General features: G+C 39.9%; 1 protein-coding gene across 13 annotated transcripts in view; it reads left to right on the top strand.

The window, feature by feature from the left end:
• The window catches only part of LOC107091395 (membrane-associated guanylate kinase, WW and PDZ domain-containing protein 1-like), a 166,298-nt gene extending 150,303 nt beyond the window's left edge, over nt 1-15,995 (top strand). For 6 of the 13 annotated variants that reach the window (XM_015385270.1, XM_015385272.1, XM_015385269.1 and 3 more), the window contains 6 exons: nt 1,033-1,236; nt 4,494-4,587; nt 4,690-4,780; nt 5,467-5,610; nt 8,702-8,840; nt 13,984-15,994. In XM_015385270.1, coding sequence (XP_015240756.1) covers nt 1,033-1,236; nt 4,494-4,587; nt 4,690-4,780; nt 5,467-5,610; nt 8,702-8,840; nt 13,984-15,233 — 1,922 coding nt within the window. In that variant the 3' untranslated portion in view covers nt 15,234-15,994. Of the gene's footprint in view, nt 1-1,032; nt 1,237-4,493; nt 4,588-4,689; nt 4,781-5,466; nt 5,611-8,701; nt 10,503-11,574; nt 11,655-13,983 lie in introns of those variants that run through there. The other 7 variants (XM_015385276.1, XM_015385277.1, XM_015385275.1 and 4 more) reach the window with 4 other exon arrangements.
• The last annotated feature ends 1,592 nt before the right edge of the window (nt 15,996-17,587 follow it).

Genomic DNA, 17,587 nt, shown 5'->3' with positions numbered 1-17,587 from the left:
GGCAAAACTTTATACAAAAATTTATATTCGGCTAAAAAAATTGATGAATGATTAATGCTGTTTAGGAATGAAAGCATACCTCTCTAACCTTCATCTGAGTTATTATTAACATCACAGTACATTCAACAATTTAAGCTGTTAATAGGTAGGAACGTCTGACATTGGTAGATTTAATGTATTAAAATAAAAATTATAATGAATTAGGTTTGGCAATCATAAACCAAACAGTTCAGTTTGAGCCGTTTACAGAGATAAGTTCATTTACTTATTCCTGTTGCATCAATGCTTCTGTTGTTTTAGCTTAAATCAGCTGTCAGCATCACTCTCATTATTTATATCCTGAAATAAATTCAGTAACCACATATCTCAACAAGTTTTTTTGGAATGAAATTAAAGAAGGACGGGAAAATATAAAAAAAACGCTACATCTCTAGATCTATTTTTCTGTTTTTGTTAAGACAATGAAACTCCTCATTCAAAAATAAGATTTGGATATGTTAAGCTTTTTGGTTTTTCAATAACTGGTCAAAAACTAACAAAGTCATATGTTGCTGAACATTAGGTGGATTTTGTGTACATTTCTGGAGCTTGAAATACTAAACTACTAAATACTAAAAAAAAACATTTTAATGAGGAAAACAATGGAAACCCTTGTGAAATAATCAAAACTCATATGAAACATAAATCATTGAGTGAGGCATACTTTAGAAGAAAAAAAAAAAACTTTTTTTGATTTTTTTTTGGTTTTTTTTTTTTTTATGAAAAAAAAACATGATCCAGTCTGATTCCTCCACAGATCAGATTTACATGCGGTCCTCTTTGCATATAACAGTGACACGTGTCGATCCGCTCTTCTTCTCTCAGTGACTTTGGCTGTGCTTGCTTTGGGCTGCTGGTGAAATAACCCTCAACTCTCTTGATCCTCTTTCTCTGCTCCTTTCCCCCCCTTTTTCCCCATTTCTTGAAACACACAAAAAAACACACACACACACACTGAATCGTGCATCACAACATGTCAATGGTTGACCAAAGCTGGAAATGCATGTGTGGCCATGCCTCACAAAATAGGCCGCATCATCGAGGGGAGTCCAGCGGACCGCTGCGGGAAGCTGAAGGTGGGCGACCGCATCCTGGCTGTCAACGGGAACTCCATCACCAACAAGTCCCACTCTGACATCGTCAACCTGATCAAGGAGGCTGGGAACACCGTCACGCTGCGGATCATTCCTGGAGATGGTGAGTAGGCAGCAGCAGCTTCACGCTGGGATTTCATCTTTTTTTCAACAAGTTGATTCTCACAATTATGCTTTGAGAAGTGAAAAATTGAATAGTTTTCATGTTTTCTTCTGTGTTGTGTAGAGCTGGAGCTTCTCACCTTTTTAAAGTGAGCATGGCGCCCTGACAGAGCAGCTTCTTTTGGGTTATTTGTGAATTTTCCCCAGCAGTTGCAGTTTTGCCTTTAGCATGCCCTCGCCTTCAGAGCATGCAGGAGTAATTTAGTTGTCTCTTTGTTTGTTTGTGTGCAAGAGAGAATAAGAATGAGCTAGAACTTCCTGCGTGTGTGCGGGCGTGGTGAATCTGTCACTTTAGCTTTATATAAAGAGTCTTGTGCATTTTATGTGTTGTGCTTCGCTTAAAAATCACTGCGTCTGATTAACGGTTTTTGTGTTGCTCCCCATCAATCCGAGAGCCGCTGGAGAATTGAGCCGTTTGTCCGCATCGTTGATTTCCAGTTCACTTCACATGAACATCCAGAGAACTTGATGAGAACAGTGAGAGGAAATTGCCCTGACAAAAAGACGCGCAGGGCTTGCGAGAAAGCACTAGGAAGAAATAACTAGATATGCTTTACAGGAAAGTTCCTGTTTGTTTTTATGAGCATGTGTCAACCAGACTGTCTGCTGTGGAGGGCTTTGAAAAGACTGAGGTTTGATTTTAGAAGTAGAGCTTCTAAATGGATCTCCCTGCCTCTGTTTACGAGTGTTTTTTTTTTTTTTTTTTGGTGGATCTATGAAATGTCTGAGGCTGTTACCGCAGGAAGAGCTTCTTCCACAGTTCAGCTGTTCTTTCTCTAATGTGCAGGTTTGCTTTCTGGTTATTCCAGGACATTGGTAGTGTGTTAATATGAAGGAAAAAGGAAACATTTTTTTTCTTAGTATTATTACTAGTAAAGCTATAAAATGTGTTTGCATTTGTATTTAGTGCCCATCAGTCTGTGTTTTGTAGAATCTCCTTTCATTTCCACTGAGGTTACATTTACTGCTTTGAATTTTTCCACTCGTTCCTATTTCCAAAATACCTCCAGCTTTGTCTGATTGTTTTGGGGTGATCAGTAAACATTAGTTTTTTTAAGTCTTGCCAGGAATACTTGCTTGTACCTAGATTTGGACTTTGTCTAGGCCATTCTTCCAAGTAAACATTCTCTGATCTCGGTCATTTCATTGCATTTCTAGCTGTATATATTAAGTCTCCCCAGTTTTAAGTCTCATTCAGTGCACAGCTGATTTGCTCTGTATTCAGGCACAAAGTGTTTTGTATGCAGGAATAAAATGCACTAAATTTTACACAGTTAATGTATAAAAGAAATTCAGAAATAATGTGTCATTTTTTTCCACTCATGCACTGCTTGGTTGGTCTGCCTTTTAAAAAAAATCCAAGTAGAATACAAGGAGAGTTTGTTGGTTCAAAATGACAAATGCTCAAAAGGTTTAAATGCTTCACTAAAGTAGTCAGTTTTTTTTTCCTTTTGTATGTTACCTTTTCCTTTTTTCTTTTCTCCTTTGGGTTTAGGAGTATAGATCTATAAACTAAGAGAAAAGTGAAATAAAAACTGTTTATGACTGATTTTTGATGAAAGGTACTGGTTCCCATGCAGAGTGGAAAGACTGACAGGAAACGGTTGGGGAAGAGAAGCAGGGGAAGACGGGGAGGGTTAATAGATTTTTATGATCGTTATGGATCTGCAAAAGCTAACATTTAATCTGAGAGAAAACTTCTCCCGACCGATCTTATCTGTGGAAGAGAAAGAGATGAATACTGCAAAGTGAAGTCGACTGTGGGAGAAATGGCCCGAGGCAGATTTATAGAGTACCCAGCTGGCTGCAGGAGGAACGCCTACATGGTGTAGAGGCCTTCCTTAATGCAGCAGGAATGTTTGCTTTGTGTTTTCATAAAACGAAAAACTGCACACATCAGAAAAACCAGGAGCGTTTGTGTCAGACAATCGGTTCCAAGCCAGAAAATGAGATGCACACCTTTCATGTGGAAGTGAAAAGTGACAGGTGCTTTCAGAAGATGATTGACAGCAAAAGCTGCTGTTTTATGCAGGTCTCCTGGGTGGTTTCTAAGAAGCTGCAGGTGGAGCTGCAGGGCTTTCTTTGGGTCAGCTAATGTTTGTAGCTGACAGCTGCTGAATGGCCACAAGTGTTCAAACTGAAAGGGAGGAAATGTTCCCAGTGTGAAAGATTGATTTAATCCATCACAGTCTCCTGGAACGCCAGATAGGCCTCGATTATGCAAATACAGTAAATTATGGATTTATGCTACATCAGGAAAAGGCAAACGTATGAGGAAGGTTTTATGTTCTCTGAACAGAGAGGGGTTCATGGGAAGTGTTAAAGAATATCCAGAGTTCAGGTGCAGGCAGGTGAAATGGTGACTGGGTAATGCAATTTGAATTAGGCAGGTGGAGCAAAACAAACTCTGAAAAAGGAAGAAATTTTGGAAACCACGGTGGATAACTACTGCTTAAATCTTTCTATCCCTCTGCTCCTCCCTACAAAGGGCCAGACACCACTTTTGGTTTAGCTTTTTTTTTTTTTGAAATTGGAACTGGTCAAGGAAAGATGGTCAAGGATAGTTTGGACTGAATTTTATATTTAAAGTTATCTTCTTGTCTGGTTGGTTTGCTTCCACCTTCCCTGTATTACCACCTTAGCGGTGGTAATAAAGGGAAGGTTTTGGTCACATTAGTCCGCAGGATTACTTGAAAAGTTTTGAACAGATTATAATGAAATGTTTACCTCATGCCAAGTAACAATCAGGTACATTTTCTTGATGATCCAGATCATAATCCAGATAAAGAAACTCGGGGATACCAACATTATTTTGCGGAACAAGCAGTTCCACCATAAACCAGAGGGATCAGCAGTGACATTTGATAACTTAAACATAGGACTCAAAAGGTCCTTAAGTATTATTCTAGAGACAAACATAAAAAACAGAAGAAAAGGGAGCTACATCTCTCTTGAAGTCTTGCTCTGTTGATCAAAGAAGAAAGCAGCTTGAAAAGTTAAGAAAAGAAATTGAGGAAATTTCTACCAGAGGTGCGCCTCTTGCCCAGTACCAATTCATTAAAATTTTGTAATGATCCAGATCAAAGGTGTAAGTCACAATATGGTGCAAAATCTGCTGCTTTGGGCAGGTCTGCGATCTCTGAGGGTTTTGATTCTCAAACTGTGATTATAATCTTTCCTTTGGTCTCATTCCTACAGAGTCATCCAATGCATCTTTGTTGACAAATGCAGAGAAGATTGCCACCATAACCACCACTCACACAGCTCAGCAACAGGCAGCACCTGAGGCCAGGTGAGCATCCCTCTGCAAAGTTTGCTGTGGACCGAGTCTGATCAAATCCTTTCTGATTAACTTATTAACTCAAACTGTAACTTACTGTTTTCTTACTTTCAGGACCAACACTAAACCAAAACAGGAATCTTATGAGTTTAAAGCTCCTACGAACACTGCTCCCCAGCCCCCCATCCAGCAAGACTCAGCTCAGGTATGTAAAAACACACCAGTCGTTCACCTGTCCATTCAACCGTTTCATGTCTCCATCAAGCACTCACCATTTCTAACCAAATCCCCATTGTCTTGTCACTCATCCACTCGAGCGGCTAGAACATCTAAGCACACATCGAGCTCCTTCCCCTCCCCTCCAGCTCATACTCCCACCCACCTTCTCAAGGACAAACGGGGGCATTTTTATTTATCTATCTCTGTGTGATCGGCGGCTGAGTCTGAGCGTTTAAGAAGAGCCTGTTTACTTTCAAAGTACCTCCTCAGTCCATTGTGTTCACCGCTGAATTAATCTGCTGTTGTGGAGATGGCTCTCCTAGATAACATTGATCCCTCTGCAGAGGAGATTAGGAGGGCATGAAGACAAAGCTGCAGACTGTCTGCCTGTCCTTGCGCTGCCCAGTCTGGCTCTTGTATGCCTAGAGCCCAAAGCATCAATAATTCAGCATCCTTACACCTGAGCATATGCACACACACAAACACCCCCCCACACACATTCTGGCACATCTGCTAACTGGGTGTGTCGTTCCTGGAGGTGACATTTGTCCCTTGCTCTTGAAATTGGAGCCAGTTTTAAAAAAAAACCCACACGAATCACAAATACATGACCTTGACACCAACACATCTGTTTCTTCTCGTCTCCCTATTAATGTCCATGCTTCCTCACAGGACTCCGAGTTCTACTCTGTGGACCTGGAGAGGGACAACAAAGGCTTTGGCTTCAGCCTGCGGGGAGGAAGAGAGTACAACATGGACCTGTACGTGCTGAGGCTTGCTGAAGAAGGAGCTGCTGTTCGCAATGGGAAAATGAGGGTATGGACACGTTATCGCAGAAGCTCCATGTGTCTACACCACAAATCCAAGACCTTTTGTTCTCGATATCGTTTGGATTCGCATAAAATATGAAATTGCACCAGATAAACTGAAAGTTTATAAGAAACAATGTATTTTAGACACCTCTCCTGATGCGATCCACAGTAGTCTAGTTATTTTAGCTCTATAAACTCGCTCAGTAATGATGTTCAATTAAGACAGGGGTCTGCAACCTGCGGCTCATTAGACTCTCTACACTGGCTCTTAATAAGGGCTACAAATTATATAAACAACAAACTAATGTACTAAATTAACAAATACCTGCCTTAAAAGCATTATTGGTTTTTATAAAAAAATATTTTAATAGAAGTTTCACTACACAGTGACATTAAAAGCAATAGCTTTTAGAGCTATTTTTATTTTATTTAGCTTAGGAAATTTTGTTATATTATTATCATTTTACATCAAATAAAAGAAATTCCATACTTTATCATTTTAAAAGCTCAATATAAAAATATACTGTTGGCTGTTTGCAGTGGCAACAGATTTTTATATGGCAAATAATTAACATTTTGAAGTTCTAAACGACTTTTACTTGGTCCAATTCAGGTCAAAATGGCTCTTTGAGTAAAAGGTTCTAACCCAGGGGTCTACAACCTTTTATATCCAGTTTTTAATTATATTGCCCCTAAAATGTTCAAATCCTTATTGTTTATTTGACTTGATTTCACTTTGTTGATAAAGAAAACCCCCGATTCCTTAGATTAAGGAATTAATCTTCAACACCTATAATACAAATTAGGAAAAACCAACACCTAGTACCAAGAATTCTCACAAAAGGAAACCAAAAGGTTCATAAACATCCTTGTTTCATCAAACATGAAGTTTGCTTTTCTTAGTCGGCAAAAAAAAAAAAAAAAATCTTTTTCCAGATTATAGAGTTAGGGTTAGTTTTCTCTCTCCTCCAGTAAATGTTGTGTCTGGATTGTTTTTCCTATGAATTGTAGATGATATTTGAAATGTGAGTCAGCTTTTTCAATGAGGATTGTCTCTCAAATTAAACAGTGATAAATGTTGATGATGAATTGTGTTTATGCCCTTTTTCCTGCAGCAGTGACGGTGCTGTTTAATTTTACCTGGAACAGATCCCAAAACATTAGTCTACATGTTCGCTCGGTCTGAAACCACAATACTCGTTCCCTTAGAAGTGTTTTTTTTTTTTTTTTTTTCTAAAGGCCTGCCTTAGTCTCCTGAGCTTCAATTCAGCCAAATTAATCCCAGCTCTCACTTCGTATTTCATAGTCATTAAAAACGTGTTTGAGGAATTAGATTGAAGAAATTTGTTTAATTTTTTTGTGACTGTGATATAGTGACACTAATAGCCTGTTTATTATACAGAATGGAGCAAATTTAATCAAGTCTGACGATAATATCTCTATATAATCTGATTAGAGATGTGTGGTTTTCTTTCACACACAGCTCTGCAGCATACAGTATCTTAACAGGGCATCTATGTTTGTTTTTTTAGATTCTTAACAATTTTTAAGGTACGAAACCAGTTTTTTAAGGTGCCATCGAAAAATCGTGCCCCTTTGGCTTTAGCTCTCGTCTGCAACACAGTCTTCAGTCTAATAGTATAAGCCAGGAATGGACATTGGGGGGTGTCGCACAATTCCCCCTAATCAGTACATATATATGTACTGTTATGCTGTATGTATGGCAGTCTTATGGTATGATTATGATGATGTTTACCGAATAAATTAAGAACAAACCATTTAAGATGATCCAATTTATTTTATATAAAATTAAAATGCTGCATTTAATCCTACTGCTGCTGGAAAGTAAACTAAACTTAATGATTTATAGAGTTATTATGATGTCATGACATTTCTTTTTGCTGTTTTGACTTTGATGCAAAGACTTACTTAATACATTTAGTTGGGCGTTTTCAAAGTGCAACCAGCTGATGTTAACAGGTGAATTAGTGGGGTAGTAACTGTCCTCACATTGATAGAAAATACAAGAGAGGGTCTTTTGTAACAGAATCGGTTCAGATAAAGCCCAAAGATATCGATCCAATTGCTAATCAATGGGAGGGGAGGGGTCATTATGAGGGCTTTAAAATGCTGGCTGCTATGATAAGTTCAAAAGTTTTTCTTTTTTTTTATCCCTTTTAAAGCTGAGCTGTAGTGTGATAACAGCACCTGTCATTGTTGCAGCATCATTAAGGAGTATAATCCTGATTCGCCGAGTTACTTTCTCAGTAGAAGCTTATAAATTGGCATCCATAATGCCACAGCTGCCATTATGCAGGGTGTGTTACAATAAGCACGATGGGCTGGGTAAACAATATGCAGATACATCTTTTTAAGAGTCTCCCAATGTGTTTGCTTGTCAGACCGTGCTGAGAACTCTGAAAGATCCTGCACAAATTAGAAAGCTAATTGATTTTCGCTCTGCTCAGTAAGGAAAGACAGTAAGTTGGTGTAATTGGAGCATTTGTACATGCATGTCTGAACCCTGCAGTTTTTTGAGTGCAGCTTATTTAGAAGAATTATTAATAGCAGCAGCAGCAGTTCTGTGAGGCAGAGAGATGTGTCAGACAGAGAGCTGCTCGCTGCCAAAGCAGTATTCCCCTGGTGCCAGCTGCTCTGACAGCTAACCTGGGGGGGGCGGGGGGTGTTCAAGAAAACCAAAAATGTTTCTTCCTGCTTCCTGTTTTCCCTCCCGTCTCTCGGCGTCACAGTTTCTGCCTTTTGATTTGCTTTCTGTAAAACTGTTGAAGAAAAGCAGGGAAAAAAGTGGCTTCAGTGAATTTTTATCAGTCGGATTTCAAAATGTAACTTGTTGTCAACTTGTCCACCCCTTCCCTCCGTGTTTCTGACAACGTCTTTCTGAACCTCCTTCTTTCACGTCTCTGTCCTTCCTTCCTTCCTTCCTTCCTTCCTTCCTTCCTTCCTTCCTTCCTTCCTTCCTTCCTTCCTTCCCTCCTGTCATTTGTTTTCCTGCCACTGTCTCCTCTCGTTTTTCTGCTTCCCCTCCTCACATGTCACTCTGCCTCTCCTCATCTCCCCCCACCTTGTTCCCGCAGGTTGGAGATGAGATCTTGGAGATCAACGGCGAAAGCACCAAAGGCATGAAGCACGCACGGGCCATCGAGCTCATCAAGAACGGAGGCCGAAACGTCCACCTGGTGCTCAAGAGGGGTGACGGCTCCGTGCCTGAATATGGTGGGTCAATCTACGAAAACATTCCCTTCTCCCCCATCTTCACACCCTGAGCTGGACGGTGGTGGGGTTTGAAGGGGCAAAGAACTGAACCGCTCACCCAGGACAGGACAGGACAGGAAGGAGGTTTTGCTTGGCTTTAAAGTCTCTCTGTGGTGAAGGTCACTCCTGTGCTTTTGGATTCTGGTGCAAAGGAGCTGAGAGGGTGCTCCTTTGGGTGCTGTTGGCCCTCCTGCTGTCGCCTGCTCTCAGTTTCCATCTCATCCCGCTGTCACTTTCCACCTTCTGGGCCGCTCATCTAAAGCACACTGTTGGGACTTTACAGAAAGGTGCTGGGCCTAATTTCAGTGCAACGTTTAGTGTTTACAGGTTTGAATGACCAGAGGAGGATGGAAAAAAAAAAAAAAATCTTTTTTTTTTCTAAGTAAGAAGTGACATATATTGCTCTAGCTTATTATTAAACACCAGTTCAGCATTACAAGAAAAGGACAAACTTGATTCTATGCTTCCCGTAAACGATGGGACGCCTCACAGCATGGCTTCATTGTGACACAAACATATTTATGATATTTATTGGAGGTGAATGTAAGCTACTGAACTCCTAAAGGGTTGAAGTGAAAACTGTAAGAAAACGAAGAGGCAGCCTAATACAAGCACATCCAATAAATGGAACTATCTTTTAAAAGTCAACATCTAATTTAGTTCGAAATCATATAGATGAATTGCACATAAAGTGATATATTTCAGGTCTTTATTTCTGTAGCGGTGATCAGCCGGTGGCTCTGAGTGGGTGATTAGGAAGCCCAGCTGGCTCTAACAGAAGCCTGTAGCTTGTTAGCGATGATGGACCTTTGATATCTTGGGCATTAATATTGGAAGTTCTTTATTGTCCAACAATGGGGAATTTAACCCCTGCATTTAACCCCTCCCCTTGGGGGGCACTGTTGGTGCTGTCCACTGTTAAGGGTCTTGCTCAGGGACCCAGAGTGGCAGTCTGTTGGAGTGTGCAGGACTTGAACTCAGAACCTCCTCGGCCACCCTACAGAGCAGGAATCTATATGTTGTTATTGTGGGTAGGTGCCAGCTCTCACTGAGAAATTAAAATGTTCTAATAGCTTGTGAGGAAAAAGAGGAAGCATGAAATACAGCTAAATATCCTGGGAGACTCAAAAAGACAAAACGGCTCCATTGATCAAAACCTTCATGTCTGTCCGCTTCTCCTCCGTTACCCATTGACCTTTACTCTTTGATTTTTTTAAAGAGAGAATTTGACAACTGTGCAGCTGGTCTTTTTCACCTCAGTCTTGTTGAGACACAGCTAATATTTTCTCAGTGGTTTCATTTTGAAATAGCTTCCTGTTCTTGTTAATAGCCAGTGTCCAATCTGTCAATGCCTGGAAAATGTCCTGGTGTAGGTGCCCCCTATTTTGTACCTTAGTTTTTTTTCTTCCCGTCAGCTCTGCATTGATTTGCACTGTAATCAGCCAGATTCTTTAATAGTGGCCTTTTTGTAGCTATTCCTCCTTGTTCAGAGTTTCAAAGACAGTGAGTTGGACTAATTAAGCAGCAAACAGCACTGCCATAATGTAACTTTTCATAAAAATACTAGTTAGATTTTCTTAGAAACTGAATTGAATTTTTTAGCAGTCCACCTGAATCATCAAAGGTTACAGAAATAAAAACTTGAAATATATCACTGTCTGTAATGAGTCCTGTTTAAACCCAGTTTCACTATTTGACTTAAATGTACACTTTGATCAGATCCTAGTTTCTCTAGATGCCATTTTTGCTCTTTATTTTCCGCTTTGCTGTGCTTGACATTCCTCACTCATTGTCAGTGTCATTAAAATGCTGTGAAGATTCAAAACACCTGACTCCACACATCCCAGTGTAAAAAGAAACCAGGCTGTGGCGCTTATATAAAGCTTTTGTACAGTGATGAAATGAAAAGACATTTTTACAAGTATTTTTGTTCATTGTATAGAGCCATGAATCAAAGCCACATATAAATGGAGAAAAAGTTTATTGCTGCATGAACGTGTCAAGAGTGTCAACTTGAAGTTTTTTCGCCCCCCTTCTATTGTCGATTTTCCATAATATTTATGGAACCTTTCTTTTTTTAATTGTTGTATAGAAAAGGTTTTGATTGATAGTCAACAGTCATGGACATTTTTCATTGTCTTGCTTTTTTCGTCTTTTTCTTTTTGAGTGGAAAGACATTTGCTTGTGTATGTTTATTTGCAATTATCTGAATCGATATGGCGTCATGAGAACTTTGTATATTTTTGACCATTGTTTGTATTATTATTATTTTTTTTAAGTTGACAGAAACCTTTTTGCCAGCTTTGCCAGTGTTTCTTCTTTTGATTTTCAGGATTTGAATTTATTTTTTCTGCTGCTTCATTGTCAACATGTCCAAGTGTGTGTGTGTGTGTGTGTGTGGTTGAGTGTGTGTTTGAGTTGTGGTGGTGGGGGCTGTCACTGTTCTGTGTAACTGGTGGCTTTCACTGAAGGGTTTGGGCAACTTCCTGGACTGTCTCTTTACTCTGAATGATTAAATAAACACTTTTTTTCCAATAAGAATCAACACAATCTGTAATTCTCCCTTGTCTTTTTTCCAGTTGGTTCCAATCAATCTAAACTTTTGTGTTTTGTTTTTTTTTTTGTTTTTGTTTTTTTCTGTTTTTGTGTATGCTCTCCTCTCTGTGTGTTGCGCGGGGCTCTTGTCTTCCTTCAGGGATGGCCGCTCCCCATCTCACAGCAAGTGTGAGAAATGACAAGATGGGGGAGGCCTCTGTCCTCCAAAATCCGACCACGGTTTGTGACCGTCCTCCTCTGTTATCTGGCTTTCCCCGTCTCTTTCTCTCTTCTTCCTGGTGTGTGTGCTGTGGCCTCAGATCACTCATGCCTGTGCTCTGCTCCATGCATATACAGCCGTTCATCCAAACGCTTTGCTGGTGTTGACGCTGCGCACCTCCTGCTCTTCATTTTGGTTTTAAAGTCTGCAAATCTGAAAATTAGGTGCAAAGTACTGGTTTGAGAAGTGTCTTCTCTGTGCATAGCGATAGCTCCCAGGGACCTCCACTCGATGATTGATGCAGTTTTTTTTAGGCACGTTTTAGTAAAAGTTAAACTGAAGGATTTTTGTCGAGAATGTTCAGAGGACGGAGGCAAACAATGCAGTGGCGTTCCCTAAAATCAGCAGCTGATAGAAGACCAGAATAAGACAGAAGTCCAGTAAATGAGTGGTCTTTTATTGGATCTGGTTCCAAATATAACTTCAATCTTTGAAGAATTTTAATATATCTAAATCCAAATAAAAAAGGGAGTAAATTAAAAGCATAAAACATTTCAGAATGAGAAAAACCATGCATTTTTCAACTGTTTGTGCTTCGTAACAGCATAAACATCACCCTTTAGGAAATGTTCTTTATTGCTCTCAAGATAGTCCTTATGTTAGAAAATAACAATAAGTCTGTTTTCATTCCAGTATACTAGAATTACCCAGATGAAATGTTTTTAGAGATAAAAGATCAAAGGCAGCTCAGACTAGAGATGAATGGGAGGGTTTTGATAATTATTGCTATAGTGGTGCCATGATGAATCAAACTATTTTGAATCCATTGCAGAGGTTTTCTGTTTTAGAATTTATTTCTGCTTGCTGGTCTAATTGTAGAAAATAAGTCAGAAAACAACTTAAAAAATAGGTTTGTTCCTTAAGCAACAAGTACTGCTGCATTTCAACAGCAAAAACAAAAAAAACATTTTCACCTGATATTAAATTCTGACGACCCATGGATTAGACTCTGTAAGAAAAATAAAACTAAATTAAAAGTAAAATGGTCCTTTAGTTTAATTTTGCTGGATCTCCTTTATGTGGAATAAGTCGATCCAATGGTTTAAATGAGAGTCAGTGTAAATTAGAGTGTTTTAGTTGTGAAGATGTTGTGATCAGTTAAACAATAACCTTGCTTCTGTGTCCAGATCTTTATCAATTAAATTAAAAGCTTTGAAGCGCTGAGACGTTCCCATGAGTTCTGAACTAAGACTAGAAATATCCTTTATTTTCCCTCAGTTGGGAGCACAGGCAGAAAAGCAAATAGTGGCATAGTGAAAAACTGGGTGTTAAAAATTCAAATTGTACCTGTTTTACTCTAAATAGAGTATTTGCAGTTATACTCAGTTTAAATCTGCTCAAGTGTTGGAGTTGATAGTATGTTAAAACTTGACAGCTATGCAGTGTAACTTTTACTCTGTATAGTGTCAATTACCACCAATCTCTGAGAGTTCTTCTGGATTTTGAAACTACAATTAGTGAAATTAACTGAAGAGTGGCTATAGGATAAGTTTTACATTCATTTATAGTGGGACCAAATGTTATTTGAAAAGGTTAACTTAACTAAAACTTGTTTTTTACTGTATAGATTAGCAGATTTGAGGTCAAAATATAAAGATGAAAAACGATATAAAAGTGATAAGAGCGATGAATCATCCAGCTTTGATTTGACTCTTTAGGTTTTGAATTTGGAAAGGGGAGCTTCAAGTTAAACACTGACTCTTTGTCATCTTTGTTTTCACCAGAAATTCAAGTAATGGTGTCAAACTAATTATTTAAAAGCTGTGAGAGTGTAATTATTGATCATTTTTCTAAGTTTTGAATGCTGAATGGGTTTTTTTTTTGCAACATGCATTTCAAGCAGACTACAAATATGTTTCGATAATCGTACGTGTGGGGATATTCATAGTTTCTAGGTATTTAGATTAAAATTACCAAGAGTAACAGTTCACAGTGTATGAATCGTCGACACAATTCAGCAGCTTTGATTGCATGTAGGACATTTCATCCTGAGGAGTCCAGCCCCATTTCTTCTGAGATGTAACCTTCTCCAGGTCAAGGAACAGGTTTGTTTTGGTAACGGATCCTTTTTATTCACTGGCTGCCTCTCCATAATTTCTTTTCTTTTAGCTGTCATTGGCTACTTGTGTCATCTGACATTTGCTTAACATCAGATTGGCTTCCATTAGAAATGTTCTCAGCTTCATGTCTAACTGAGTCAGCATGATTTTTGTCAAAGTCTGTGGAGTCTTGTGTGTAGATCCATGTTTGAACACTCTAGCCTCATCTGTTTGTCAAACTGTGTTGCAGACGGCAGCCCCAACGACATCAGCACAGTTGACCCAGTCACAAGGATACAAAACGCTGCGGAAGTGAGTTCCCTGCCTCTAACTAATGCACCATCAGAGTCCAGCTTCCCACCAGAACCCCCACCTCATTCACGGAGCAAAACGGAGCCGAGCCGTCGCACCCATGGCACTGGCAAGCCCCATCGTTCCCATCATCGTCATCACTCCCCTAGCAAATCCAAAGGGAAGAAGTCTAAAGGAAGGCATGGACACAAGCAGAATAAGAAAAAGGATGACAAGGAAAAAGAAGGCCATCGGCATCGAAGCCGCCACCGCTCGCCTCATAGGGGGCAGGGCCGTTCACGTAGTGCAGACAACATGCTGGATAGCCGTGATAGAGGGCACCGCCGAGGCCGTTCACCAGAACGGCGCCACGGCCAACACTCCTCGAACCACCGCCACGGCTCTCCTCGACGCTCCCCTTATCGCCGCTCTCCAACCCGCTCACCATACCGACGCTCCCCATACCGCTCTCCTAGACGCTCCCCTTACCGCTCTCATCGCCACTCTCCTCGACGTTCTCCTCATCGCCACAGGTCCCCCAACCGCTACCACTCTCCAAACAGACATCGCCACCGCTCTGCAGACCCCTACCGTTATACCGCCACTGAGAGAAACAATGAAAAGCCAACGGTAGATGAGGCTGCAATGACCGGGACTCCAGAACCAAGCCTCCCTTTTGAAGAGAGTATCCTTCGGGAGTCGCCGGCCCTGGACCGCCTGAACAGGGACCCCACTCTTTCACTTCCACCACTACAGAGAGAGGATCGTCTCTACGGGCAGGACAGTCTTCTAATGAGAACCTCCTCCATGGAAAGAGCCTACAGAGGAGACAGACTTGGCATGGCATCCCGTGACAACTTCAAAGACGTCACCCTGCCCAGAGTCCGCACCCCTGATTTTGATTCATCCTACCAGAAGTACACCTCCCTGTTGAGAGGGCGTACTCCTGAGATGGTTGAGAGGGATGGGCTCTTTGCCAGTCGAGGTAGCACCCCTGAACCCCGATACCGTGCTCGCAGCCTTGGACGGGCCATCTCCCCAGCCAGGAGGGACGACTCGGAGGATGAAGAAGATGACGATCATTTTGTTGCGGCTAAGGTGAGAGAGTACTACAGCACACTCAAGTCAGACACCAGCCGCCAAACCAAGCCTATGATCCCTGAGCCTAAGAAGACCTACAAGGATAATCCCAAAGACCTGAGCATCTGATTGGTCAGCTCTCAGCCAATCATTGATACCACTCACACAGCACCTCAAGTACTCACTTCCATTATCGGTTCTACAGGAATGCACCAACTTGTGTTCTCGTACTCATAGAAAGCACCACACACACACACACACACAAAACACACACACACTGAAATACATACCTTAACTACATGCATTCATACACAAATTATGTAACTGTGTTGAGTTACTAACAAAAGTGATTCCAAAAGGACTTTTGAAAGCTGTTTTTTTTTTTCTTTTTTTTATCTGTTTTCTTTCTTTTTTGTTAAAACATTCTTCATTTACAGACTTTTACAGAAAATATAAAACGGAAAAAAAAAAAACAATGATGTGCCTAAGAGTTCCATTAACAAGCAGCATTTTGTTTTTAATCCGATATGTGGCGGGCGTTTTGTGACCCACTGTCAGACGAGGAAATGTATGAACTTTTTCCATGAGGTTCCGCGCACCTGGATCACCGCTGCCGGTGCTCCCTATGATGCTGTGCATGTCTTTACCGGTTTCAGTGTCTTTTTCTCTCTCTCTCCTACCTTTGGTCTCTCTCTCTTTCTGTCTCTGTCTCCGTCTCTCCTTCCAGTGCCACTGTTTTTTAAACATTTGACCAGACTATAGCACAAGCCTGCATTTGTTTGTATATTTTTGACAGTTTGCAGTATGTGTACATTAAGAGGTGATCATTTTAAATGAATGAAGGGAAAATTAAAAGTTAAACTATGATGATGACGTTAAAATAAAATAATATATTCAACGAATAAACTTGGGTGTGACTGTTGTTTCTTTTATTGCTATCACATATGTCTTATTTAACTTATGCATGCTTAAAAATTATTAAATGGGTATTTGTTTGACATTGAGGGTCCCATATATACGTCTAGTGGGCTGCTACTTGAAGTTGAGATGAATTGTCTTTAAACATTTTCCCAGAATTTAACCCCAGAAATGTTTTTTCCATCCCTTTTATAAACCTAGCCTAAAATGAAAGACATTTAGTGAGGTTTTGGTGTGTATCACAAAGCCTCATAAATGTGTTTCCATTTAAAAGTCGGTTTATTTCTGTTTAAATAGAGCAATATTCAGTAAATAAAAAGAAAATACATTCATGGGTTGTGCCAAAAAGTTTAGATGTTTGGATGAAGATGATGTAAGGTGGCATCTTTACCACTGAAGAAAAACAAACAAACAGGTCTTATTACTATTTGAGGCAATAACAATGCACACAGACGTAGATCAATATGAATCTGTAGGCAGTGGCAATCCAATTTTTCCACTCTGGGACCAAAGAGAGCAGGATTTATCGAGGTATACCTTCAAAATTTGGGGGTTATAGAAGACTCGAGGCCTGCCTATGGGTCTACATGGCAGAGACTTAAAAAAAAAGCTGGTTGAGATATGGGACAGCAGGGTGAGATCATGCTGGTGACCAGAATAAAGCTATTCCATTGTGTATTATTCTGACACTCTACTGAGGTCCCCTACCTCATAAATAAATAGCTAAAAAGCCAATACATCTTATTTTCTTGAAGCTTCAAAAATCAGATTCCACAAAACACACCAGAATAACCTGTTTAGTTTTAACCTGGAGCATTTTATTAACAAAAAAAATGTCCATATGCATTTTCATTATGAGAAATAGACAAATTTGGGGGGTCCAACTGATCCTGGGTAAATAGAAGTACTACTGAAAAAAACTAACAAGCTCTTTAGTCCTATTTGAGTATTTTACATGTTAAAATATGAACGTTGTGATGTTATGTTAACCCTATCACTGCCTTGCCATCCTCCAACCTGTATTTTGCTGTGCTAATATTCAACCATTTGGTTGACCAGGCAGTTAAAAGTTAAAATTTGCAAATCATCAGAAGTGAAAACCAGCATCCGTACAAAATCTTACCTGAGATTTTCCAGTCATATCAGGGTTATGGTTTTGAGTGTGTTTAGTAATGTGCCAGAAACTGAAGTAGTGTAATAACAAAAGATGGATGATGGTGGAGCTAATGCTGGTTGCTAAGAAACCATCAGAAACCTGCAATCTTATGGGTCAAGGACATACAAATTGAATAGGAAGATATCTGGAAGATTAAAAATGTTTGTTTTGGGAGACCTCCTTTGGTTTATTTATGTACAGACATGTTTTTGAAATTTAATCAATGACTCCATTACAAACTACAGCAAGTAGACAATGCTGAAAGAGGTGGAAGTAGAGCTGAATGAGGACGATGGGAGTTGATATACAGAAGAGGCAAAGAACAAGTAGGAATGTTTCCTCAATACAACTGATACAGGAAAAGAGTCAAATGCATTTCCAGTTTATAATATTCAAAAGCATTGAACTG

Source organism: Cyprinodon variegatus, unplaced genomic scaffold (assembly GCF_000732505.1).
Source record: "Cyprinodon variegatus isolate N-32 unplaced genomic scaffold, C_variegatus-1.0 Scaffold335, whole genome shotgun sequence".
NCBI classification, from domain to species: Eukaryota; Metazoa; Chordata; class Actinopteri; order Cyprinodontiformes; family Cyprinodontidae; genus Cyprinodon; species Cyprinodon variegatus.
This window is presented reverse-complemented; position numbering and strand designations above follow the sequence as displayed.